Source organism: Phyllobates terribilis, unplaced genomic scaffold (genome assembly GCF_046119375.1).
Source record: "Phyllobates terribilis strain yellow unplaced genomic scaffold, ASM4611937v1 Scaffold_5__5_contigs__length_657084704, whole genome shotgun sequence".
Lineage (NCBI taxonomy): Eukaryota > Metazoa > Chordata > Amphibia > Anura > Dendrobatidae > Phyllobates > Phyllobates terribilis.
The window spans coordinates 148,203,090-148,229,718 of record NW_027362765.1 but is presented as its reverse complement, the minus strand read 5'-3'; the positions used below and the strand labels follow the sequence as shown (position 1 = coordinate 148,229,718).

At 44.4% G+C, this 26,629-nt stretch overlaps 1 protein-coding gene and 1 long non-coding RNA gene across 10 annotated transcripts in view; one reads left to right on the top strand and one right to left on the bottom strand.

Annotated features, from left to right (window-relative positions):
• Window positions 1–26,035, top strand: part of LOC141272433 (uncharacterized) — a 66,944-nt gene extending 40,909 nt beyond the window's left edge. Inside the window, exons 2-3 of the long non-coding RNA XR_012322009.1 lie at window positions 17,630–17,700; window positions 25,466–26,035. This is a non-coding gene — a long non-coding RNA (uncharacterized lncRNA). The remainder of the gene's footprint in view (window positions 1–17,629; window positions 17,701–25,465) is intronic.
• TANC2 (tetratricopeptide repeat, ankyrin repeat and coiled-coil containing 2) overlaps window positions 1–26,629 on the bottom strand; it is a 483,567-nt gene that overhangs the window by 66,931 nt on the left and 390,007 nt on the right. For 8 of the 9 annotated variants that reach the window (XM_073683149.1, XM_073683148.1, XM_073683153.1 and 5 more), the window contains one exon: window positions 16,456–16,566. The exons of the other annotated variant lie outside the window; for it this stretch is intronic. In XM_073683149.1, coding sequence (XP_073539250.1) covers window positions 16,456–16,566 — 111 coding nt within the window. The remainder of the gene's footprint in view (window positions 1–16,455; window positions 16,567–26,629) is intronic. 9 annotated transcript variants of the gene reach the window in all.

The window sequence follows — 26,629 nt, the reverse complement described above, 5'->3', positions numbered from 1 at the left end:
GTGTTTCTAGCCTGGGAGGGGGCCAATATTCATGGCACCCTTCCTGGGCTATTAATATCAGCCCCTAGCTGTCTGCCTAGCCTTTGCTAGCTATTAAAATAGGGGGGACCCCATGTCATTTTTTTTGGGGGGGGTCCCCCATTTTAATAGCTAGTAAAGGCTAGGTATTCAGCTGGGGGCTGATATTAGTAGCCTGGGAAGCTTCGTGGGTATTACCCCCTTCCCAGGCTTCAAACATCTGCCCCAGCCGCCTGCTTAATCTCCGCTAGAGACTAAAATTACGGGGAACCCCACGCCAATTTTTTTTTTAATAAATTCTTTATTTTAACACTAAATGACAAGTACAGTAACCAACACTGTCACTGTACTTATTATATATGTGACTGACATGTTTCTATCTATCTAATCTATGTGTGATGCTCTATATTTCTGTTCTAAATTGTCAGGTACCGATGCTGAATTGCCGGCCAGCTTTTTTAAAGAGACGGTGCATGAAAACACTATTATTTTTTTAAATAAATCCTTTAACACTAAATGACAAGTACAGTAACCAATACTGTCACTGTACTTCTTATATATGTGACTGACATGTTTCTATTAGTGTTGAGCGAACATGCTCGACACTGCTCGGTACTCGCCCGAGCATCACGCTACTCGGGATGTTCGGCGAGCACCGAGCATTTCCGGGTTACTCGGGCGGGAGCTCGGGTCTCCGCCCTGCATGTTTGGCGCTCTTTACAGAGCCAATGAACATGCAGGGATTGCCAGCCAGTCACTGGAATGCCGCAGCCATGTTGTTTGTGGGCATTACAGTGATTGGCTGGCCGCACAGCGTCACCTCGAGTATTTAAAACCGGGCGCCGCCATCTTGGACACAGTCGCTCCGGATCAGACAGTGTAGGGACAGCGCTGCTGATTTAGGGAGAGATACAGTACAGACCAAAAGTTTGGACACATCTTCTCATTTAAAGATTTTTCTGTATTTTCATGACTATGAAAATTGTACATTCTCACTGAAGGCATCAAAACTATGAATTAACACATGTGGAATTATATACTTAACAAAAAAGTGTCAAACAACTGAAAATATGTCTTATATTCTAGGTTCTTCAAAGTAGCCACCTTTTGCTTTGATGACTGCTTTGCACACTCTTGGCATTCTCTTGATGAGCTTCAAGAGGTAGTCACCGGAAATGGTTTTCACTTCACAGGTGTGCCCTGTCAGGTTTAATAAGTGGGATTTCTTGCCTTATAAATGGGGTTGGGACCATCAGTTGTGTTGTGCAGAAGTCTGGTGGATACACAGCTGATAGTCTGACTGAATAGACTGTTAGCTGCTTTTTTCTTGCCATAATACAAATTCTAAGTAAAGAAAAACGAGTGGCCATCATTACTTTAAGAAATGAAGGTCAGTCAGTCTGAAAAATTGGGAAAACTTTGAAAGTGTCCCCAAGTGCAGTTGCAAAAACCATCAAGCGCTACAAAGAAACTGGCTCACATGAGGACTGCCCCAGGAAAGGAAGACCAAGAGTCACCTCTGCTTCTGAGGATGAGCTTATCTGAGTCACCAGCCTCAGAAATCACAGGTTACCAGCAGCTCAGATTAGAGACCAGGTCAATGCCACACAGAGTTCTAGCAGCAGACACATCTCTTCAACAACTGTTAAGAGGAGACTTTGTGCAGCAGGCTTTCATGGTAAAATAGCTGCTAAGAAACCACTGCTAAGGACAGGCAACAAGGAGAAGAGACTTGTTTGGGCTAAAGAACACAAGGAATGGACATTAGTGGAAATCTGCGCTTTGGTCTGATGAGTCCAAATTTGACATCTTTGGTTCCAACCACCGTGTCTTTGAGCGACGCAGAAAAGGTGAACGGATGGACTCTACATGCCTGGTTCCCACCGTGAAGCATGGAGGAGGAGGTGTGGGGATGCTTTGCTGGTGACACTGTTGGGGATTTATTCAAAATTGAAGGCATACTGAACCAGCATGGCTACCACAGCATCTTGCAGCAGCATGCTATTCCATCCGGTTTGCGTTTAGTTGGACCATCATTTATTTTTCAACAGGACAATGACCCCAAACACACCTCCACAGTCACCAGACCTGAACCCAGACGAGATGGTTTGGGGTGAGCTGGACCGCAGAGTGAAGGAAAAAGGGTCAACAAGTGCTAAGCATCTCTGGGAACTACTTCAAGATTGTTGGAAGATCATTTCCGGTGACAACCTCTTGAAGCTCATCAAGAGAATGCCAAGAGTGAGCAAAGCAGTCACCAAAGCAAAAGGTGGCTACTTTGAAGAACCTAGAACATAAGACATATTTTCAGTTGTTTCACACTTTTTTGTTAAGTATATAATTCCACATGTGTTAATTCATAGTTTTGATGCCTTCAGTGTGAATGTACAATTTTCAAAGTCATGAAAATACAGAAAAATCTTTAAATGAGAAAGTGTGTCCAAACTTTTGGTCTGCACTGTATATCCTGCAAAATAGTTAGTGTAGGGTCTGTAAAGGCTGCCAGATCAAACAAACAGTCCTTCTCAGGACTAATATCCATCCCAGGTATATCAGGCAGGCAGGCAGGCTGTATAGGAGACGCAGTGGTTATACCAGCAAACGCTGCATTACAGTCCTGTGTGCTGCTCCTGTTGCTGAAATTGCTAGACTTAGCTCCAGGTCCCGGGGGCCAGGAAAAATCCTTTTTTTTTTTATCTAAATCCTCTTTTTTTTTTCCTCCTTCACAATGTACAAATACCCATCTTATTAACCTTTTGGTGCCCCCCCCCCCCAAAAAAAAAAAGTGTGCCTCTGATTTTTTAGACACAAATATATCTGTTGAAAATAGTCTGGTGTAGGCCAGAGAAATAGAAGTGTGGTTTTGCAGTTCTATGGGCCATTTGTATCTAAAAAAAATAGTTTGAGTATGTCGCTCACTGTTCAGCCGCAAATATATATATATTTTAAAAAGCTTGGTATACACCAGTAAATTATTACTGTGCTTTTGCTGTTCCACGGTAAAACATCTCTATTATCCTGTTTTTGGCATTTTCGCTGTATAAAAATAATAATAGTGTCTCCCTGATTTTTCAGACACAAATATATCTGTTGAAAATAGTCTGGTGTAGGCCAGAGAGACAGAAGTGTGCTTTTGCTGTTCCACGGTAAAAAATCTCTATTATCCTGATTTTTGCATTTTTTGCTGTAAAAAAAAAAAAAAAAATAGTGTCTCCCTGATTTTTCAGACACAAATATATCTGTTGAAAATAATCTGGTGTAGGCCCGAGAAATACAAGTGTGGTTTTGCAGTTCCACGGTACAAACCTCTGTATTATCCACTTTTGGGCCATTTGTATCTAAAAAAAACAGTTTGAGTGTGTCGCTCACTGTTCAGCCGCATATATATATATATTTTAAAAAGCCTGGTATACACCAGTAAATTATAACTGTGGTTTTGCGGTTCCACGGTAAAAAATCTCTATTATTCAGGTTTTGGTAGTTTTTTCCATAAAGAAAAACAGTAGTGTCTCCTGACTGTTGTGACACAAAAATATATCTGTTGAAAATAGTCTTGTGTAGGCCCGACATCCCAGTGTGGTTTCGCAGTTCCACGGGTCAAATCGCTGTACTATCCAGTTTTGGGCCTTTGGTATCTAAAAAAAAAGCAGTTTGAGTGTGTCGCTCACTGTTCAGCCGCAAATATCTCTATTTAAAAAAGTGTGGTATACCCCAGTAAACAATAACTGTGGTTTTCCTCTTCCACGGTTCTAATCTACTCTTTATTACCCTTTTTCCATTGATAGTGCAAGTGTAAGCTATTTTACTTCATTTACAATGGGCAAGGCGCGTGGCAAGGGACGTGGAAGTGGACGTTCTGGTGATGGTTCGTGCAGAGGACGGGGCCGTGGCCAAGGTGAAAATGTGCCACAACCAACAGCCACATCTTCTCGCTCCCACTTCTTGACCAAATTACTAGGGAAGCACAGAACAACACCAGTATTGAGAACTGATCAGTGTGAACAGGTTATTAATTGGATAGCAGGCAATACTTCCAGTTACCTGGGCACCACCACCTCCGGTCTGTCTTCCACACGGTCAACTCTTAGTAGCCGTGAGTCTCGACCGCATACTCCTCCTCACCCTGATGCTCCTTCCTCCCACCATGCCGAGTGTCGTCAGACAGCAAGTGATCCCACACTTGGACACTCTGAAGAGCTGTTCACTGGTTCATTTCCATATTTGGGCCCCTCGCCTGATACGCTTGAAGTGGTGGAAGAGGAGATCCCATGTTGCGATGCCCAAATATTTGAACCGCCACGGCCACAGGAAGTCGACGTTGGCAATCTGTCACAAGAGGTGGACGATGACGAGACACAATTGCCAGGAAGTGAGGAGGAGGATCGTGGTGCGCAAGTGGAAGAGGAGGAGGTGGTGGATGATCTAGTAACTGACCCAAAGTGGAAGGAGGACATGCAGAGTGAGGCCAGCAGCACACAGGGGGAGGGAGGCAGAGTACCCCAACAGGCAGGAAGAAGCAGTGTGGTGGCCGCAGACAGAAGGCAGGCAACCGTTCCCCGTAACACCAACACGAGGGACGTTGCCAGTACAAGCGGTAGGTCTTCCAGAGTCTGGAATTTTTTTAAAGACTCTGCTGATTACCCCAAAAAGGCAATATGTTCCACCTGCCATGCCAGCATCAGCAGGGGTGACAAAACTACCAGCCTGACCACCACCAGCATGATCAGGCACATGGCAGCAAAGCACCCGACTTTGTGGGGCGAAACTCAGGGTCCACAACCAGTGTCAGCGGGTGTCACCACTGCTTCTTCCACTGTTGTGCGTGCAATAGAACCCCCTGTTCTGTGTGCAAGGCAATCCCCTGTCCATACTGCATGTAAAGATGCCCCCTCCTCTCAGTCTTCACTTGTTATGGCAGTTTCTCAAGAAACAGCATCAACGTCCACGTCCACGTCCCACCGCAGCGTTCAATTGTCCATATCCCAGACCTTTGAACGAAAGGGGAAATTCGCAGCTAACGCCCCACAGGCCACAGTCCTAAATTCGCACATTTCACGACTGCTTGCATTGGAAATGCTGCCTTTTAGGCTGGTGGAGACGGAATCCTTCCGCAATCTTATGGCGGTGGCCGTCCCTCGGTACTCGGTCCCCAGCCGACACAATTTTGCCCGTTGTGCCATCCCCGCACTACACAAGCACGTGTCCCAAAGCATCTGCCGTGCCCTCAACAACACAGTTACTGAGAGAGTCCACCTGACAACGGACACGTGGACAAGTGCTTGTGGCCAGGGACGGTACATCTCTCTGACGGCACACTGGGTAAACATAGTGGAAGCCGGGACCCAGTCGGACCTTGGGACGGAACACATCCTCCCCACACCGAGGATTGCGGGCCCTATGTCAGTCAGAGTTGCCCCCACAGTGTACAGCTCCTGCGCATCCTCCTCCTCATGTTCAGCCTCCATCTCAGATATCACATCAGTTACAAGCTGGAAGCATTGCAGTACTGCCTCCGCCAAGCGGCAACAGGCTGTGCTGAAACTCATAAGCTTAGGAGATAAACCTCACACTGCTTGTGAGTTGTGGACAGCTGTGAAAGAGCAGGCAGATCTGTGGCTGAGACCGCTGAACCTACATCCCGGCAAGGTCGTGTGTGACAATGGCTGTAACCTGGTGGCGGCTCTGAGGCGAGGTGAGATCACACACGTACCATGCCTGGCTCATGTGCTTAACCTCGTGGTTCAGCGGTTTCTTAAATCGTACCACGAGTTGCCAGATCTGCTCGTGAAAGTACGCCGCCTGTCAGCTCATTTTTGCAAGTCGGCTACAGCTTCCGCCGCCCTTGCTGTGTTGCAGCAGCGTTTGCAGCTTCCGGCACACCGACTGGTGTGTGATGTCCCCACACGTTGGAACTCTACCCTCCACATGTTGCAAAGGATTTGTGAGCAGAAGAGAGCAGTTGTGGAGTACCAGCTGCAACAAGGCCGTCGATATTCAGGTCAGACTCCACACATAAGACCTCAGGAGTGGACCTGGATGTCTGACATATGTACCATCCTGACAAACGTTGAGGAGGCCACCAAGATGGTGAGTGGCGATGACGCCATCATTAGTGTCAGCATCCCACTTGTCTGTCTTTTGCAACGCTCTCTGCAGAGAATTAAAGAGGAGGAATTGCAGCCAGAGCATGATGAGATGGATCAAGAAGCCGTAGCGGGCGATTACACACAGCCCAGCCTCATCTCATCCCAACGTGCATTGGGGGACAATGAGGGAGAGGAGGAGGAGGAAGAACAGGAGCTGCTATCATGCGTTGTAGACGGTAGTACTTGTACAAGTGTCATACCGTCGGTTCAGCGTGGGTGGCCTGAGGACAGGGGGGAGGAGGAAGAGGAGAAGGAGGAGGAGGAGAGCATGGTCAGTCGTCATCTTGGTGAGGACACGGAAATCTTGCCCGTTACCAGTCTGACACGCATGGCTGTCTTTATGTTACGCTGCCTTAACCGTGACCCTCGCGTTGTCAAAATGTTGGGTGACAGTCATTACTGGTTGGTGACACTTCTAGACCCCTGCTACAAGGAGAACTTTCACTCTCTTATTCCTGAGGTGGAGAGGTCTACAAAAATGGGGCAATACCAGAAGGCCCTTGCTGCAGAACTCTTAAAAAAATTCCCATCTGAACACGCTAGCGGCAGAGGTCACAGTTCGTTGCCCAACCAAGGTGTACAGGCGAGAGAGATGCAACTCCAATCCAGCAGAGGCAGGGGAACACTGTCAATGTTCTGGGACAGTTTTCTGACACCCGTCCAGCTTACAGGCCCTGAGGCGCGGGGTACTCTCACAAGGAGTGGAAAGTTTCAAAAGATGGTGAGGGAGTACCTTGCCGATCGTACCAGCGTCCTCCGTGATTCCTCTGTGCCTTTTAATTATTGGGTATCCAAGCTGGACACTTGGAATGAACTCGCTCTGTACGCCTTGGAGGTCCTGGCCTGCCCTGCCGCTAGCGTGTTATCGGAGCGTGTTTTTAGTGCCGCTGGGGGAATTATAACTGATAAGCGCACTCGCCTGTCAACTGACAATGCTGACAAGCTGACCCTTATCAAAATGAACAAGGGCTGGATTGGGCCAGACTTCTCATCACCACCAAATGACAGCAGAGTAACATAAAGTCAAATCCACTGTGTTATTTCGGGAGGTGTATTCACATGCACCGCTTCACACTCACACATGGGTATACGCTTCCTCGTTTCGGCTGTTTAATCTTCTTCTCCTTATCCTCAGCCTCCACCACCACTATACCACCAGGGTGCCAGCATTGCAAGTTCCTCCGTCCTAATTTTTGGCAGCTTTTGCTGGGAAAGCATAAGCAAATACTATGGGAGACCCACTCCCCAATAATGGGACTTATGTTTGTAACATGCTGTACTGCATGGCTCTTGTAAGGGGCATTGCAAGTTGCTCCGTCCTCATTTTTGGCAGCTTTTGCTGGGAAAGCATAAGCAAATACTATGGGAGACCCACTCCCCAATAATGGGACTTATGTTTGTAATATGCTGTACTGCATGGCTCTTGTAAGGGGCATTGCAAGTTGCTCCGTCCTAATTTTTGGCAGCTTTTGCTTGCAAGGCATAAGCAAATACTATGGGACACCCACTCCCCAATAATGGGACTTATGTTTGTAATATGCTGTACTGCATGTGACGCGCCCCCTGGGCCGTGTGTACACATGTGTGGGATACCCGGTGACGGGTTTCTGGGGTCTGTAGTCTCCGTGGCGGTGACTCGGTCCCGTGGCTCAGGCTGGTCAAACCAGTGGCAATCTTTCTTAGGTTTTGAGGTTAATTGTCCGACTGCGCCACCCGTGGATTGCGGTCAGGGAGTACCACCACTGCGAGGCAGACCGCTGAGGCTGGTGTTGTGTGCGCAGCATAAAATGGGATAACTCCCCTCGGGAGGAGTATAGACTCAGGGCAGTGAGTGTGGATGATGGGGGTGATGGTGCACAAGCGCAGCAGGAATGACTCAGAGTCTTTGCAGTGCAGTTCAGGGTCTTTACTGATGATTATAAGGTAGACCCTCCCGGGAGTGCTGGCTAGCATAAGAGGCCTGGTCAGTCTGTGAGCAAGCAGGAGTTCCCCTGGCCAGGTGGAGTTGTAGGCCTCCCCGTCTGTCTGCACTCTTCCTGGCTACCTTGCTGTAAGCGGGTAGAAGTAGCCCACGTCCCTGAGTGTACCGTGTAGTGCTCACCCGTATGGCTGGTGACTTGGGGCCTTCTGTTAGCCTCCGCTCCACGACGGCAGTGCTGGTCCCTTGCTTGTGACTGAGCCTCCGGGCTTCTATGGCCAGAGGACCTGAAATTCCCTGCCGGCTGGTTTCTGCTGCTGGATATACAAGTCCTCACAGCTTTGGACTCCTGTGTCCGGTTCCTATTGTCTTCTGCCAGGGCGAGCTCTGCTCAGCTTCCAGCCCCTCGTCTTTAGCTCCTAGCTCCTACAGAGCTCCTTGCTGTTACTTTCCCTTGCTCTCACTCTGACTCTGACTGTTCTCTGTTCTCTGACTCACTCAACCCCACCCCAGATCCAGTTTATAAGGGCAGAATTCTCCCCTCCCAGGACTGGGGCAGGAGGATGTTGCATGTTTAAGGGATCCTGACCAGGAAACCTCCCACTTGCTCTCCGACGTAATCTCTATTACTGTGGTGACCAGACCCCTGGGGTGCCACACATGGCTCTTGTAAGGGGCATTGCAGTACCTCATAATTTTTGGAAAGCATTCCATTCACTGCTTAGGCCAACAGTGCACAGGAGACCCAGTTGCTATAAATGGAAAAAAAGGTTTAGTTAACGCCCTCTGACCTCCATGTCATTTCCACGGGGCATTGGAGTGCCTCGAAATTTTTGGTAGGAATTGCACTCACTGTATGCTCTATAACTGTGTAGCCGAACCGCTCCTTTTGTTACAGAAACATATCCTACAAGACATATGTGGTTGACTGGCCTGATATTGATGTGAATGGTCCCTGTTCCTCCTGCTCTTTCTCCTTTGCAACTACCTCATCCATCATTTATCACCTGAAGCTTTGTTTTAACGGGAGTCATAGAACTTGGATAGTAGCAGGAAAACATCCAGCAATCCTCGGAGGAAGTAGGATATGCGCCAAAACGCTGACCTCCTCAGGCCTAGCCGCTACTACATACATGCGCTTGCATTACAACAAAACAAAGCAGATGCTAACTTCTATCATCCTCATCATGCTCCTCACCTTGGCACTCTCAACTCCCCTGATGGAGAAGCCAGGGCCCACCGGAGGAGTCTGATAGTCCGGTGGGCTCGGCCAATGCTGCCCTAAAGCAGGCCAGGCTAAGAAAAGTGTGGGAAAGGTTACCGGTACAAATAGGGGTGGCTGGGGACTGAGTATGGACACCCGGCCACCCCCTGGAGGCTGGGGAGCAAGAGTGGACACCCGGCCACCAGGCGGCTGGGGACTGAGTATGGATACCAGGCCGCCGACACAGCCATGGCGTGGTGGCCAGATTCCGCCTCCACATGCCTAAAAGGCCCAATTTAAAGTGCAAGCAAGCAGTATGGTATTGCAGCCTGGGGGTGGGTGGGTGGGTGGCAGGCTGCATACTTGCGCTTGCATTGCAAGGAATGGGAGAGGTACAATTGAACACTGCCCTGGGACAAGGACTTGAATGGGGATAGTTGCAAGTCTGCAACGACAGGTGCAAGGTGGGAGGCATCTTCGCATGTACCATGAACAGGGGTTTGGCATGCACACACTACAGCGGAATAGGCTCTCCTTACCACTAAATGCACTGGGGAGGGCACAGGTAATGTTTTGGTATACGCGCTTAATCTTATGTATAAGGCACACCAGGACAAATAGGGGCGGCTGGGGACTGAGTATGGATACCTCGCTGCCGAAGCAGCCATGAGGTAGTGGCCAGCTTCGGCCTCCTCTAAACTAAAACGCCCCATTTCAAGTGCAAGCTAGCAGTATGAATTGCAGTCTGGGGGTGGGTGGGTGGCAGGCTGCACACTTACACTTGCATTAAAAGAAAACATAGCAGATGCTAACTTCTGTCATCATCATCATGCTCCTCAACTTGGCACTCTCAACTCCACCGATGGAGAAGTCAGGGCCCACCGGAGGAGTCTGGTTCTCTGGTGGGCTCGTCCAATGCTGCCTAAAGCAGGTCGGGCTAAGAAAAGTGTGTGGGGGGATGTTCCAAGGAGAAATGGGGGCGGCTGGGGACCGTTTATGGACACCCGACTGCCCCCAGGCGGCTGGGGACCGTGTGGACACTCGGCCGCGGGGCGGCTGGGGACTGAGTATGGACACCCGGCCGCCGGGCGGCTGGGGACTGAGTGTGGATTCCAGGCCGCCAACACAGCCATGACGTGGTGGCCAGATTCCGCCTCCACATGCCTAAAAGGCCCAATTTCAAGTTCAAGCAAGCAAGCAGTATGGTATTGCAGCCTGGGGGTGGGTGGGTGGCAGGCTGCATACTTGCGCTTGTATTGCAAGGAATGGGGGAGGTACAATTGAACACTGCCCTGGGACTAGAACTTGCATGGGGATAGTTGCAAGTCTGCATCTTCTGATGCGGCAAGGATCACTTATGATGGGCACACTTTTAGACAGTGACCTGGGAGTCAGAGATGCTTCCAGGGGTCTTCCCCATGCTGTTCCCATGTCTTTTCAGCACTTTTCGCATGTGTCACACAGCACATGGCCAGATAAGGTTGTAAAATGTTAAAATGACATTTCCCGGTGAATGCATTTGTCATAGTTGAAAGCAATACAAAAGTGCAAAAACGCATAAAAAATGCTACTTGTGAACATAGCCGAAGGTGTGGAGGAGTATTTTTGTTTTTGGTCATTTATTTTAACTTATACACAAGTCTTTTCCCTGGAAAGGATGTTCCTTAACATATTTCACAGGAAAAAAGTTTCACTTTCGTTTTATTGTGAGCCTGTAAAAGTGGCTTAATACCTCTGACCACGTTGTTGACAGCAGTGACCTGGGGGTCAGAAATGCTTCCTGGGGCGATCCCCATGCTGTCCCCATGTCATTTGAGCACTGTCACTATCGTTTTGGGCACTTGTTAGGCTTTTAAAAGACTGCCGGGGGTGCCACCGCAAAAATGCTCGAGTCTCCCATAGACTAACATTGGGCTCGTTGCTCGGGTCGAGCACCCGAGTATCACGGCGAGCTCGGCCCGAGCTTCGATCACCCGAGCATTTTAGTGCAACACTAGTTTCTATCTATCTAATCTATGTGTGAAGCTCTATTCTTTCTGTTCTAAATTGTCGGGTACCGGTATATGCCGCTGATGAATTGCCGGCTTTTCGTGTTTCACTGTGAGCACTGTTCCCATCGATTTGGGCAACCACTGTAATGCCACAACCACCATGGCTGTGGCATTAACGTCTTACAAAAATATTAATTCCTGCTATTCCATTTAATTGTAATGTAAGCGAGATAATGTAATGTCAGCGCTTGAGCAGGAAAATTCTCCCACACTGGGATGGCATTCTGATGACAGGCTGGATCGCCGCTGAGCGCTGCCATCCAGCTTGTCATCCTTCAGAGACACTGCAGAGCGCAGGCATTATGTGAACTTCCGATTCCGGTATTCAATATTGTAAAAGTATCGGAACTCAGTATCGGAACTCCGATACCACGAATATCGGTCGATACCCGATATTTCAGTATTGGAATGCTCAACACTAGTAATAACTTGTTTTAACCAAAGAACCCATTTAATGCAAACTACCGGAACTGTACATCCCAGTTAGAGTCGCACAGTAGATGTGCAGGAGCCGCCAGTCAATGCTCCACTATAACAGAGATAGCGGATAACAGATATTTGCATATGGCAGTAGGTGGGCCCCTAGAGTCAGTTCTCCCTGTGGGCCCCAGACACCCCAGTCCGACCCTGTATATATATATATATATATATATATATATATATATATATATATATATATATATATATATATATATATATATTTATTTTTTTTTTATTATTATTTTTTTCTTATAGAAACCAATGTAATTTGTAGATGAAGTTATTACATACGTTGAACTTATAAATCAAAAGTTAGGCACACGTCTGCATAACGTATATGTCCAACCTCTGCAGACGTACAAATGTGAACCTAGCCCAACGCTATAACACAGCACCCAACAGGACGGGGCATGCGATAACAGTGCAGTCCTGTAGAAGTCTATGGGGTCACCATTACATCACTACGCTGGGCCATGGGGACCCCCGCACACACGTGCACTACACGGCTGCAGTTTCTGAACTGTGTGAAAAGATGTTGGCTCTCCAGCACTAGTGATGAGCGAGGCGACTAAAATGCAGGATGACTCAATCCTGCAGCAGTTGCAGGTCGAATGACTGATGATCGGCCAGGAAAGCTGGATTCACTCGCTGCTGGTGGTTTATGGAGGTCAGTGACACGGACGTCTCTGCAGACATCTTGCCGCTTGCAGCATATATTCTACATACATAGTCACAGAGTGCATGGCCGCCCTCCCCCTCAGAAGAATGAAATCACCGTTAGAGCATGGCAGACCAGCATCAATTTCTGCGATAATTGATGGATTTATTTAATCCTGCTCGTTTACAAAAATCAACTACTTGGTGCTGTCATCCCAGCAGTCGCTACCTCATGCGGGCCATCACCCAGAATGCCTCAGTGCTTGCCGCTGCTTGGTTACCATAGAAACTGTGCATATTTTATGCTGATTCACTTAGCAAGCTGTCGGTGAGAAGGTTGGGTGGGGTGAGGGAAGAAGAAGGTGGGATGAGTCCGTTCCAACGTTTCTTCCCTCCGAGGTGGGAGCTGGGAATGTGACGGTCGGCGAGCGCGACTTATGTGAACGCACTCCCGGTTATGTGCTGGTGCAGCAGTACAATAAAGGCAAGGTTCTGGTTTTAACAACACAGAAGAACATACAGTCAACAGATCAAAAGTTGCCAGTTTTTGCTCTCATTTTATTCCCGCTGCTCCTCTGAGTATTCCGGTGTTTGTGCCCTTAAAATCCACCATGCAGTGCCAGAGATATGTTCCTTTTTTATTTAGTGCTACTTTTTATGATCTTTACCAAGGGGGCGGTGAGAATTCTCTGGGGGCGTGTCTTTAGGCTGCTCTATAATATTACCCTGTGAGCCTCGCCCCCTTAGTAAAGGCCATAAAAATTAGCAACATACAGTATAAAGAGACCCATATCTCTGAAACCATATGCCGGATTTAAAGGTACTCCTCCTCCCATCAGTTTTATCCTCTTAATATACTGCAATCATCATATTATATAGCACTGTGTACTTACAATTGCTCATTTATCCTTTCCACCCAGTTAATTCTTCTCTTTTCCATTAGGTCTATGACATCACGTAATAAAAAACGAACTATCAGAATCCTTCTAAGCTCTATGTAGAAACAGGAGGTCAATTTTCCCTGAATGAATCCTAAGTCACTGCAAAAGTCCCTGGCAGGAGGGAGTGGGAGGCGCTGGGTCAGGTGTTGAAGAGGGGAATGAGTCATACAGGGACAAGAGACTTCCTGTTTCTACATAGAGCAGAGGAAAGAGCAAAATTGCTGGGTAGAAAGGCAAAATGAGCAATTGTAAGTACAGAGTGCAATATAAAATGATGACTGCAACATAAAGGGGATAAAAATTTTGATGGGTGTGCCTCTTTAAAAAAAATAAAATAAATAATATTCCGGGAAACAGTGGTAATAAAATGACATTGTGACAGGCTGGCATTTCACATATTTAACTCTTGTATCTGATTATCTGCCCACCTAAATTGGCAGCAATCACCTGATGAATGGCCCAAACAGTCGTTCATCTGGTGGGATAATTTTTAGGCATGCATAAAAATTATAGGTTTTGCAGCAATGGGGGATGTGCTGCCGATAACATGTACTGCATTTGGGAACAAGGCAATTGTATCAGCAATTATTCGGTCGCCATCGCAGTTCAGTTGTCCTATGCAAACAGACCAGTAAATGAGCACCAGACAACGTGTTTATAGCTGATTGTCGGTCATTTAATAGCATCCATCGGGCTGTCTGAATGAGCCAATACACTGGAGATCTCTGTCCAATGTCTATCCAAGCAGACCATTTTCATTCTAAATTGATGCATATAAGTGGTCTAGTGATCCGTTTACAATCTGACACGCTTGAAAATCTGTAGTGCCGTGTGAACAGTATCTGAAAGAGACAACTCCAATGTAAGGAATAGGATAATTTTCATAGAGCAGTAAAATAAAAACCGAGCCCGTTTGATACATCTGTGCACATAAATACCCAACTTAGACAGACTTCCATATCTGAAAGGTTGGTGGTAAATATGTGGACACCCACCAATACTGCATAAGCGTTAACACATATGTATGTCCAAAGAATCCTGCCTCTATAAGGAAAGGCTGTGCCGATATCCCAAGTACCCGCAGTGTTACTGCTCTTGCTTGACGCAGTTTGTAGACATCGATCGTAAGTCAACACGTCACATAAACAGAATATTTTATTGCCTTTTCTCTCTTGCCCTTTCGAGGAGTATAAAAGTTATCTAGAGAAGAACGTGATGTTCTCTCGCCTGCTGTCCCACCTCTGACCCCAATATTATTCTGGCCGCTCTCTTGTGGCATCATTACCCTTCATGGTGGAAAACTATCCAGTGTGTAGTCTGAAGTGCGTGCTCCGAATATAAAGGAAGTGAAGGAGATAGGATGACAGGGGAAGAAAGGACAGGGATGATAAGGAAGAAGCTCCTACTGATCCGCTGCACACATATTTACTCTATTCATTTTTTCCCTAAAATGCTTGCTAATGGAAATTTCACATAATGAATATCCTAGATCCCGGTTCCATTATTTTGTCACATAATTGAGCCATTACAGCTCTGAAGGATACATTTTGAGTTTATTAAGGTCTATCAGTGAACGGGCATTTTTTGGTGTCAAGAATAACGGTGCGGACTGCGCTATTTTTGGCATTAAAGGGGTTATTCCAATAATGTACAATTATGAGATACCATCAATGTACAGTAGAGGTGGGTCTGGCCAATGGCACCTGCATATACCAAGAGGATGGGCACCATCATGCGACACCGTCAGTGAAGAGGTGGTCGATATTCTTATACAAGTGAATAGGAATTACCATTCACTGCGTATTGGCAGCGCGCGTCAGGGCCCTGATGTCGAGAAAGAACCAGGTCCCATAGGTGAAATATATGTGTATATATGTACAAGATTGGAATGCCATTTCACAAATAACGGAAAGGCTAAATGTGAACAGAACCTACATCTAGAATAAAACAAAAAACTGCACACGAAAACTAACAGATTATTTGGAAAAATCCTATAGCCAGGCATTCAGTAGAGTATGTGTACAAGATATCTTTTTGAGTTTTTTATACAAAAGACACTTTAGGAAAAACACTGCTGGCATTTTCCTGAAGTATCTTTTTTTTTTATGTCTCTGATGATGTCTTTTGCGGCAAAACATTTTTTTTTCTTAAACTGTATGTATTGTTAGTGAGCGGCTTTCAAGCGGAAGCCGCCAGAAGGATGCACTGGTTAACTGGTTTGCAGCTTTAGAAGCCCCAAAGTGGTTAAAAAAGACTTCACATACATGCAGCAAGTCATTTTTACATTGCAGCGTATATATTCCTTCTGTATGGCTTTTTTAGCTTTTTTTAAAAAAAAAAAAAAAAAAGCGTAATGCACCTGTAACAGACATCATGTGCACGTATCAGTCATACAGAAAGCTCTGATGGTTCAGCATCCTGCAAGATTGAGATTACTGGGAGAATGTAATTATAGTCTAGTCACCCCAGTCCAGAGCCTCTCATCTAGCCAAATCAGTTCTCATACTTTGCACTGACTAGGGACAATAGCCCGAAACATCGTGTCTGCGAATTGAGATTTTGATTTGGCTTTTATCCTAAGTCATATTGCAAGACTCGTTAAAGGGTTGATTGTGACTTGTAGGATTGCTGCTTCCAATAGGTGGCACTATAGAGTTCAAGTCATCATCTCTGAAGAGGCAATTTGAATGTAATCTGGTCAGTAACCCACAAAAAGTAGCATTTATTTTTCTAAAGGTTTCCACGTGGCAAATATCTACTGGTATTTTAATATGCGGCAGATATTGCGCAGACGCAGCCATATATTCCGCAAAGTGGATGAGAATGAACAAAATCTCAACCACTCTCTGCCAAATAAATCTGCATGCTAAATTGACGCTGCAGATTTTAAATCCATAGCAAAGGCTGAAATCAGCGGCATTTCCATAGCCAAAAATCAGTCAGAGAATCAGTCCTGTGTGGCATATTCTTATCATACTGAAAATATTCGTATTGTTCTATCGGAATCAGTGGAAATCCACGTGGGTGGGATCTCACTTACCCAACAGGTATGCATCAGCGTCCAGTTTCTGGGATGAGCCAAGAGTTGGGGATCCCAATTCAGATTCCGGAATTCTGGGGCTCTCCACAAACTTTGCTTTCCTCAGTGGAGCTGCGGATGTAGAGATTGAGGGGTACAGATAAGGGAGGTAGGAGGGATGATAGGAAAGACAGGAGATTCATGGAACAGAGGATGACATATGTTGAAAATAATGGGAGGAAGAGAAACAGAAGAGCGGTGGAGAGAAGACAGATAACAGAGAGGGGAAAGAAAAGAAAATGCTCCGAGTTACTAGAATAGCCGGCAGATGGAAACCGTTAACAGCATGCAAGCAGTGTCCAACCAAGATCAAGTTACCCCTAATTTTTCCCCTTCTTTTGTGTATTGGAAAAAATAACATTGTCAGCAGCCCTGCATTCTTTTCCAGGGGCATGTAGCACAAGGAAGAACGATCCCCCTCTCCCTGTGTCTATGATGCAGGAATGGTCTAATTGTACAGACACATCAAGAGAAACTGTTAATTAGGACTGTTTCAAAGAAAATATATCAGAAAAGGCGTCACGAGCCGGACTGCTGTGTCACTTCATCCCTCTGGAGATGGAGCCGGAGATGAACAGATTTAGGTACACGCAGCAAATTAATATTTTCCTTCTGGAGATAGTTTGGCATAAATTAGTAAGATACAAAGAGAACAAACTGCAAAAATAAAAGATTCCCAGAAGTGCTAAACATCTGCTACAACAGTATTGCTGAATATAAAGTCACCCTTATAATATGGTGACACCGCAAGGATCTAGTCCAGTGTTTCCCAAACTCCGGTTCTCAAGACCCCCAGCACATCATGCTTTCAGGATTTCCTTAGTATTGCACAGGTGATGGGATTATTATTAAGGAATCAGACAATGCCACAGATTCTCTCACCTGTGAAATACTAAGGAAATCCTGAATACATTATCTGTTGGGGGCCAGGAGGACAGAGTTGGGAAACGCTGATCTAGATGTACCATAAACCTTCCCAAAGTATGTTAAATAGTTCCTATAAACAGGGGCGAGGGTTACGTGGGGGCAATGGCAGCTAAGGGGTGCAACAATTGTGGTTTTGTCTTAAATTTTCTTTTTCCAGCTTTATTCTGTGATAGTTTAGATACCAGGTACGATTTGCTTTTTCTTTCAGTTCATCGATAAGGAAATGTGGCATGTTACAGAAGACACTGACTTTCACTGCAAGTAATCCGCTGTGTACAGGTAAGTAGCGGAAGGGCGTCTACACTTAACATGTGGGCAAACCAGCACAATAAAGGGGGTGAGAAAGTAAAGGGGGCCGTGCATCTTGGATATCTCTTCCAACCCCTCACCATACACGTGCACGCGCACGCGCACTTTGGTGGAGCATGCATGTGTTCTGCATAGGGAGAGTGCTTTCAGAAGCGGCTTCTGGAGACTTATTGCTTCAGCAATCTGGGAAATGGTGCCTGGGAAGTTTTTTTTTTTTTTTTTGGTGAACCTCAAATCAGATCTCAAAATGTTCAAATTCACCATGAATGTGAAGAAATTCGACTCGAACTCGATCATCTGCGGATCGATCCGCTCATCTCTAACTGAAAGGTCTTGCGCACATGCTCCTGCCGCATCTGCAGACGTGACTTAATTGGCTCCACTCACTTACCAATGAAGAAGTGAGCAACGCCTATACTTTAAGAACTCTATGGTCTGGTGGGAAATAAGGGGGGGGGCATGGTGCAACTAAATTAATCTTTATCCAATTATTATCTAATAGTCGTGAACTTCAGGGGCCGACGATGAAAGTTCTGCATCAAACAGGCACATTATAGCTTGCTCTATCTACAGCTTTCTATAGTTTTCTATCTATCGTTCTCTCATTCTCTCCATCTATAAATATACATAGCTGGAAGTGTACAATATCAGAAGTTTTTCCTTCTAGCATTAATCAAAGTAAAGATATATTTCAGTGCTGGTATAGGGCATATCTTCTTCTCTACATGTGACTACAGCTATTATACCTTGTGGCTGGTGTCAAAATGAGTTGTCACTCATTGGGATTTATAACCATGACAATCATAAGATACCTACAGCCATGGAAAATTGCTATTTGATTCTGCCTGTGCATTGCTGAAGCCTCCTGGCTAACGAGAAACCTCAATCATTCCTGGAGTCTTAGCCCTGAGAATACAGGAGGGTGATGAGAAAGGAAAGCCAAGGAAGTCCGCCAGATGTGTATATTAATGCAGTGACCAATTCATTCGTTTATATAAAATCAGATTACCACAATTATCGCAGCTGTCTGAGAGTTGAGGAGGTGAAAAACAATTAATATTAAATGAAAATTGTATTTATAGTGTAAAGAACAATCCCAGTAACGCAACTGCCTCTTCCGCTAGATTCGATTTCTGAGGAGTTGAATGGTGATGCAGATTTCCAGCCATTTCTTCAATCTTAAGAGCTTTAGAGGTTACAATAAAAGACTATTAATAAACTGCATATTCACTGTAAGGAAAAAATAAAAGAGGGGGCGCATGCATATCAATGTGGGCCGTCAGGTGGGTATTCCCATCTGTAAGCACAAGGAAGGAGTCTATCTACACTTAAAGTAAAGACTTGCCAGAAATATGTATTTTTTTAATCTGGTGTAAATTCCGCTGTTCTTCTGAATCTGGTGATGTTTTTAATTTTGTTCCTGCGCCTCTGCAATCCTGAGATATGGCCCCCTCTTCCTTTTATGTAAATTTAATCTTGTCGGCCAAGTGGGTGGGGTCCTCAACTCTTTTCTGTGGACATTTTAAGGATGACGCCCACTTCGTAAACTAGATTAAATTGATATACATGAAAGATAGGTCAATTTATTAAGAATGGATAAGTACAGGAACAAAAGAAAAGCAATGCCAGATTCAGGAGAACGGCATGATTTACACCAACTGAAAAGTTACATCTTGAATCTAATTGGCCGGTCCTCTTTGATGGATCTCTCTGTGATCAGCTTAATGTTGAGGGACCCTTTTAGCAAAAAGGATCTTTGACAAAGGTATTCACAGCACATGGTTCGGGGGCCATGCCGTTCTACATGCTCATTGCCACTTCGCAAAGTGATCTCAGGGTGCCATGACTGTCAGGGGCCTGATGAAGACTCCCATACCTGTCATGATGGTGCACCTATGAAGATCTGCGGCTAGCTTTCATAGGAGACCATGAATTTTACAACATTGCTGTATACAGCACAAGCGATTGGATGATCGCAGGTTCAAGTCCCCTAAGGGGACTATAAAATACAGTAAAAAAAATAAATAAAACAAATTCTCAAAAATATGAAATAAATGATAAAAAAATATGTATAATATATAATAGCTTGAGACGTATATGATTAAAAAAAATACATGTGGTATCTCCACATCAACAAAAGTCCAATCTATAAAAAAAATTAATTGATTAACCCAATCAGTGAACACTTTAGTAAGAAAAAGAAAATCAAAATCCAAAATTGTGGATTTTCAGCCACTGAAATAGTCCCAAAAAATGCAACAAGAAGCAATCAACACATAGTAGATACAATCTCTAATGGTATCAATAAAAACATAATCTTGCCATGAAAAAAATAAGCCCTCGCACAGCTCCATAGACCGAAAAATGAAAATGTTATGGGTCTCAAAAACGGCGACAAAGAACAATTTTTTTTATTTTACAAATTTCCAAATTATTGCCACGACTTAAAGAAAAAAAAAATAATAAAAAAAATATATATATGAATGTTTGGTATTGAATGCCCAAAGAAGAAAAACCAAACAGAAGGAGACAACTCAAAAAAAAAGAAACCTTAATAGACGAGCACTGGTTAAATGGTGGCACTGTATTGTATTTAGTATTGACATAATCATACTGAGTTGGAGAATGAGATTGCTGGGTCATTATTACTGTATAATAAACTTTGTAAAAGTAAAACCCAAAAAAAAACAAGTGTGGAATTGTGCTTTTTTTTCGCAATTTGGTCACACTTAGATTTTTTTTTTCCCGTTTTCTAATACATTGCATTGTAAAATGGGGAAGGGAATGGAGTCATTCAAAAGTACAACCTCATATTGCTACATTGAGGAAAAAAAATAGAAAAGTCACAGTCCTTGGAAAAAGGATAAAAAAAAAAAAACAAAAGCACAAGAAAAAAAAATATTGCCCGGTTTTTAAAATTCTTGGAAAACGCCTCCTACTCAATTGCATGGCAAATCCATCTTGCTTTTTGTATGAAGAGTAGTTTGAGCATTTTATATTTCCTGAAAAGGTTTTCAAAAACATCTGGTGAAAAAAAAAAAAGTTCAAGTCACTTCACGGAAACAGATCCGGAAGGAAATCTCTCCCAACTTGGTATGGTCAAATTCAAAAAGACTACAAAAAAAAAAAAGTTTCAGGGAAATTTTTTTAAAAAAAATTTCAAAACCTCTTCAGAAAAAGAAAAACTCCAAAAAAGTCAATAGAGGTCTCTATCGTTTTTGAACGCTTTAAAAAACTGTGAGAACACTGCCTTAGATATGAATTATTTGATAATCTTCATTATAGAAGTCTGCAGCGTTCACGAGTGCTTTTATCGACAATATCTAGCCATGGTACATGGCTGTCAGCACAGCTCTGCTACTCCCTACATGAAAGCTTTAATGGAATTCTCCAACAGGTAATTGACTAATTAAAGTTGTTTTCCAGTCCACTAGACTAGTATTAAGCCATTTTTATTCCACGTAAAAATGTAAAATGCATTCAACTACACTATGTCATTTTCCTCACCTGCGGTTACCACCAATGCTGATGGGCTTGAGGAATACCCCACCAGCAGAGTCATGCCAGTTATTGAGAAGAGTCTTCTGTAAAGGTACCGTCACACTTAGCGACGCTACAGCGATCCCGACAACGATACGACCTGGCAGGGATCGTTGTTGCGTGGTCTATGGTGAGATGTCAAACAGTCAGATCTTCCCAATGACGCAGCAACGATACGGCGACCCGTAGCGACCTGTATAACGATGCAACGCAAATTCACGCCTATGTGTCTCAGTTCTGAGTCGCCAACGAGGTCGTTGGTAAGGTGTCAAACACACCGATGCATGCTACCCAGCGGGGCCTCAACGATCAAAAAATGGTCCAGGCCATTTCGACACGACCAGCGATCTCACAGCAGGGGCCTGGTCACTGCTAAGTGTCAAACGTAGCCAGATCGCTGCTGAGGTCACTATTGCGTCACAAAACTTGTGACTCAGCAGCGATCTCGCTAGCGATCTCGCTTAGTGTGATGGGGGCTTAACACACTTCAAAACCCAAGTGAAGATGATCAGGTAATGACGGCGGGGTGGAATCATCAATATGGAAGCACAGGAGCCTACCGCTGCCTGTACAGGAATGGTGGCAAAGGGAGAAGTTAGCCGTTCTGGTGCTAATTGCTTTCAACAGACACCATTATGTGCATCTCAAAAGACAAAAGGCATCCGACAGACCCTCAGCACTGTGCTTGGCTGTATTCATAAAGCCAACATGAAATGGACTGAATAGTAAAAATATATATACAGTACTCACCTCTTTAATCGCCTGCCTTGGGCTGATGTTAGAGGGTGGGATGGGGGGGAACTGGGCAATTGCCCAGGGCCCCCACTCCTTTAGCGGTCCCTATCATGTGCCGTATGCAGCAGAAACTACATTGATAATAGCAATTCTGCATTATCAGTCCAGTTTCCGATGTTGAGAGTGTTTCAGGATGTTTGGTGTCATCATGGTGATGTGTCAGATTCTCTACCCTGTGGGAGTCTAGAAGACCTGAAGAAGAGGAGTGGCAATTCCTCCATAGTGTACGTTTGTGATCTCTGTGTTTACACATATATCTTTGTATGTATGTGCTCTGTGTATACATACACTGTGTTCCAAATTATTATGCAAATAATATTTTCTCAGATTTTCCCAAATTACCTATATGAATTGCAGTCATTGTAATTTTCCAGTCAAATAACTATTAGAGTACAATTGAAAGGTTTTTGTACAAACTGCCTATGATAACAGTATATTTTTAAAAAAATAAAACACTCAAACTGCACTCAAAATGCATGTTCCAAATTATTATGCACAGCAGAGTTTTCAACCTTTTCATTTTAATAAAGAACAAAAAAATGGTCATTTTTGAAATTATAAGCATTAGCAGGTTATTACAAACTGAAATCAAACAGTTTTCAACTCAAAACTTTATTCTAGGTGATGTTACATTTGCACATAGGACCCCTTGTTCGAAAGGAGCTTCTGAACTCTCTCGTCCATTGAATTTGTCAGGTTTTGGATGGTTTCTGCTTTAATTGTTTTGCATGAGGACAGAATACCCTCCCAGAGCTGTTGCTTAGATGTGAACTGCCTCCCGCCATCATAGACACTCCTTTTGATGATGCTCCATAGGTTCTGAATGGGGTTGAGGTCAGGGGAGCATGGGGGCCACACCATAAGTTTGTCCCCTTTTATGCCCATAGCAGCCAGAGATGCAGATGTGTTATGTGCAGCATGAGAAGGTGCATTATCTCTGCATCTCTCTGTATGCATGTTGTTTGTGTACACATATCTCTGTATGTATGTGCTCTGTGTATGCAGCCCTGCTGCACCAAAACTGCCATTCCAGAGGCGTCCGACGGTCTCTACTGTCCTCCAGAAGCAATCACCCATTGTACAACATTCATGTGACCGCTGCAGCCAATGACAGCAAGTGATTAGTTTCAGCAGTCATGTGTAAGATGTATGGCACGAATTAAGCAGAGACCATGAGGAACTGGAGAAGTGGTGGGGGATTGAAAGGGAGAGTATAGGTTGGTGTTTGTTTTTTTAAATCCATTTCTTGTTCTTCACTACATTTTTCCTATAAATCATGGAAAACCTCTTCAAGAACATAATCCATACTCTGAAATAGCAGAAAAGCAGTTGGCCTTTTTTGGCCGTTGATACTGTATAAAAAAAAAACGTTCTGTCATATAGACGGGAAAATAGGAAGGGTATGTGCACACGGTCGGTATTGTCAGCGCTTTGAAAGCAGTATACTTTATGCTGCGTCCAAAGCGCTGCACGCAGGTGAATCTGCATGTGTTCACTGAACCATGCGGATTCACCGCATCCTATACATTACAGTGATCTTATTTCTCTTAAGGAGACTAGGGTCTCCACAAGAGAAATTGACATAGTGTGGTCTGTAAAGACGCGCCGCATGTCCGTGTCCACTGGTGATCCGCAGGAGCACGGAGACGCACAGTGGGTATGAGATTTCTTGAAATCCCATCCACTATGCGGTAACACCTGGCCGCTGCGGGTTGCACGGCGTTCAATCCGCAGCGATTACTGATCGTGTACACGTACCCGAAAGAGTTTCAGCTGGGAAATGACAGATGCTCTAATGTGCATAGTGGCCTTTAAAGGGGCAGACTGGCAACAACTTTAGCTTAACGGCAAATGCCCTTGCTCAAGAAATGCCAACCTGTAGACAATAAATAAGTCTAGTTTAGTTTTACGATGACATACGATAACTTCTCATTAAAAAGCTAGAATCCGCATGGCATTAAACCCTGTAATTCTTTCCACCTGTCGTACAGAATAAAGCCTGGCATGACAAAACAACAAACATGTCAACTGCTCGTGTCAGCGGGAAATGCTGCTATGACGAGTAATGCTGGGACATTATAGAGGTCCCCAGAGATCAGACAGAATACACATGGGTCACACCGCAAGGGACACAACAGGTAAACAGCTGGAGGTGCAGTCTACCGAGAGCTTATTATTTCCCGACACAAGTGGCGGGTTGTCCAGTATAAGAAATAAACCATCATATTAGAGCATAGGGAGAAGGAGATGATTCTCAAGTCAAATAGTCTTCATAAGATCAAGGCCAAAGCTCAAAATCTCAAAGTTCAAAGGCTGACAAGATAAGGGGAATCTATACACAATCTCAAAATGTCTTCTGGAAAGACATACGGAAAACTCAAGAGTCCTTACCAAATAATACTGCATCATCATAATGAACTCAAACAGACATCCATCAAGTCCAAAATTTCATAAAGATCATTATGTTACCCTGTCGACCATTTTCACAATTATTTCTTCTTTTCGATTGGAATAAAGGTGGCTGCCTTCTCTTCTTTCACATCAAATTCTTGTACTTCAAAAACTCTTTACAGACACCAAGCCCAGTCTAAGCAACATTACGGTGTCACTGCCCGTCATTAAATTATCTTCCGTCATAGACCCAAACAGGGGTAGGCCAAGCTCTTTCGGTACCCAGAACTCTAGAATATCCTCAAACTCCACTAGTGCAGGTCAAAGTTCAACATTAAAGGGGTTATTCAGTCTTCTGATAAAAGGGGAAAGTGGGCAGTCAAGTGATAGCAAATACACAATTTGCATATATGCAGTCACATGCTGACTAGACGTGCTCAGATTTACTCAATACAAGTGAACTGAGCAAGGTCGGACACCTCTAGTCGGAATGTGGCAGGAAGGACGCAAATCACATTCTTGCAGTCACCTGACCGCCCGCTCTCACCGGTAACACCGAAGAAGCCTGAAAGCGTGCGGTGCACGTGCTATAAGGATGTAGAAGTTTGCGGACACAAAGTGGACAGACCCTTTAAGCCTACCCAACACACTGGTAGTCAGTGCCAATTTCTTTTTTTGCATAGCAATGTTACAATTGGGAGCCTTATATGTAAAGTGGTAATCATCAGAATATTTACACTTTCCTTTTAGCGTTCCTATAAGGGACAGTCTGTGTATCTCATCATACAGTCCTAACGAACCTTCTGCTCCTTCATAAATGACAGCATTAATATTTGTCAGGTTTATTCTCACATCTGACCAGGGTTGCCAGCCGTCCATTAATTACAGGACAGGACGTAAAAATAAGGCACTTTTTTGCCCTGTCCATAAAAAATTTAAGGCATCCATGATTTTGTTGAAGCTAAAGAAACTTATACAGATTATTTTGACTGTGGTTTTCCTTTTATAGGAAACGTGCTGTCACTAGAAGAAATGCTGACAAAGCAGTAACGCAGCACAGGCAAGAAGATCAAAAGCAAAATATAACAAGACAAAACCGCAATGAGGGGAAAGGGGCTTCGACAGATCAGAAAAAGCGACAGAGCAGAGCAACATCGCTGCAAATTGTGCTGACAGCAACGGAGAGTTGTAGAGACAGACAGACTGACTGATAGACTTTCCTACTCAGACTGGTCTTCACCTTGAAGTACCAGATAAAATTATTCTAATTGCATTGAAAGCGCATCCGGTCATCACTAAACATGCAGTACATATAATTATTAAGGACTTTTAGGTTAAATTAACCTATAAAAAAAAAAGATCCTATTGACAAGTGATTGCTCGTCTTCCGTTGTGTTTTTGGGGACGTTATTGGGGGGAGATCTTCGAATACTCAGAGGCGTCCCCCAACCCTGGATATGTACCTTCAAAAGTATCAACCTATTTGCGTACTTATATCAATGGTGAATACCCCCCATCCTCAATATCCAGAGATCACGAAAGTGAAGATGAACAAGATCAATATCCAGTATAAGTGAATGCAGTCAGATGATCAAATCAGACCCATAATGTGCTATACTGACATGTTTTTTTTCTTGAATATATCTCTTTGACTAGCATTTTTAAGAAAATTCCACTTTTCCGTGGTGTTTTTCACAATACTTTTACCACCATTTTTTGTTGTCAGATGTTGCTTTGCCTATGAGAAACATATGTGCTGTATACAATGCATAAATGGCAACATTTTTAAAGCAGATCTGGGAACAAATGTCACAATATAAACTGCATACCTTATTATAGAGATTTCGTAGACCTGATGTTGGAAAATCCATGTCAGAATGGCTGTATAATCCTTTATGAAATTGTAGCGCAATCCATACCCACCTTGTCTGACTGACAGCTCCTCAGTGTCCCTCCTCATGGCTGCTGCTGAGATCTCACACTGCTCAGCACAAGCTACAGCTGTCAGTCCGGCTGGGTGGGACTGAATTCACTTGGGCTGATGAGCTCTCTCTCACACTAAGGCCACGTTCACACGTTCAGTATTTTACATAAGTATTTGTAAGTTAAACAAGGAGTGGAACAATCAGAGGAAAAGTATAATAGAAACACATCACCACTTCTGTATTTATCA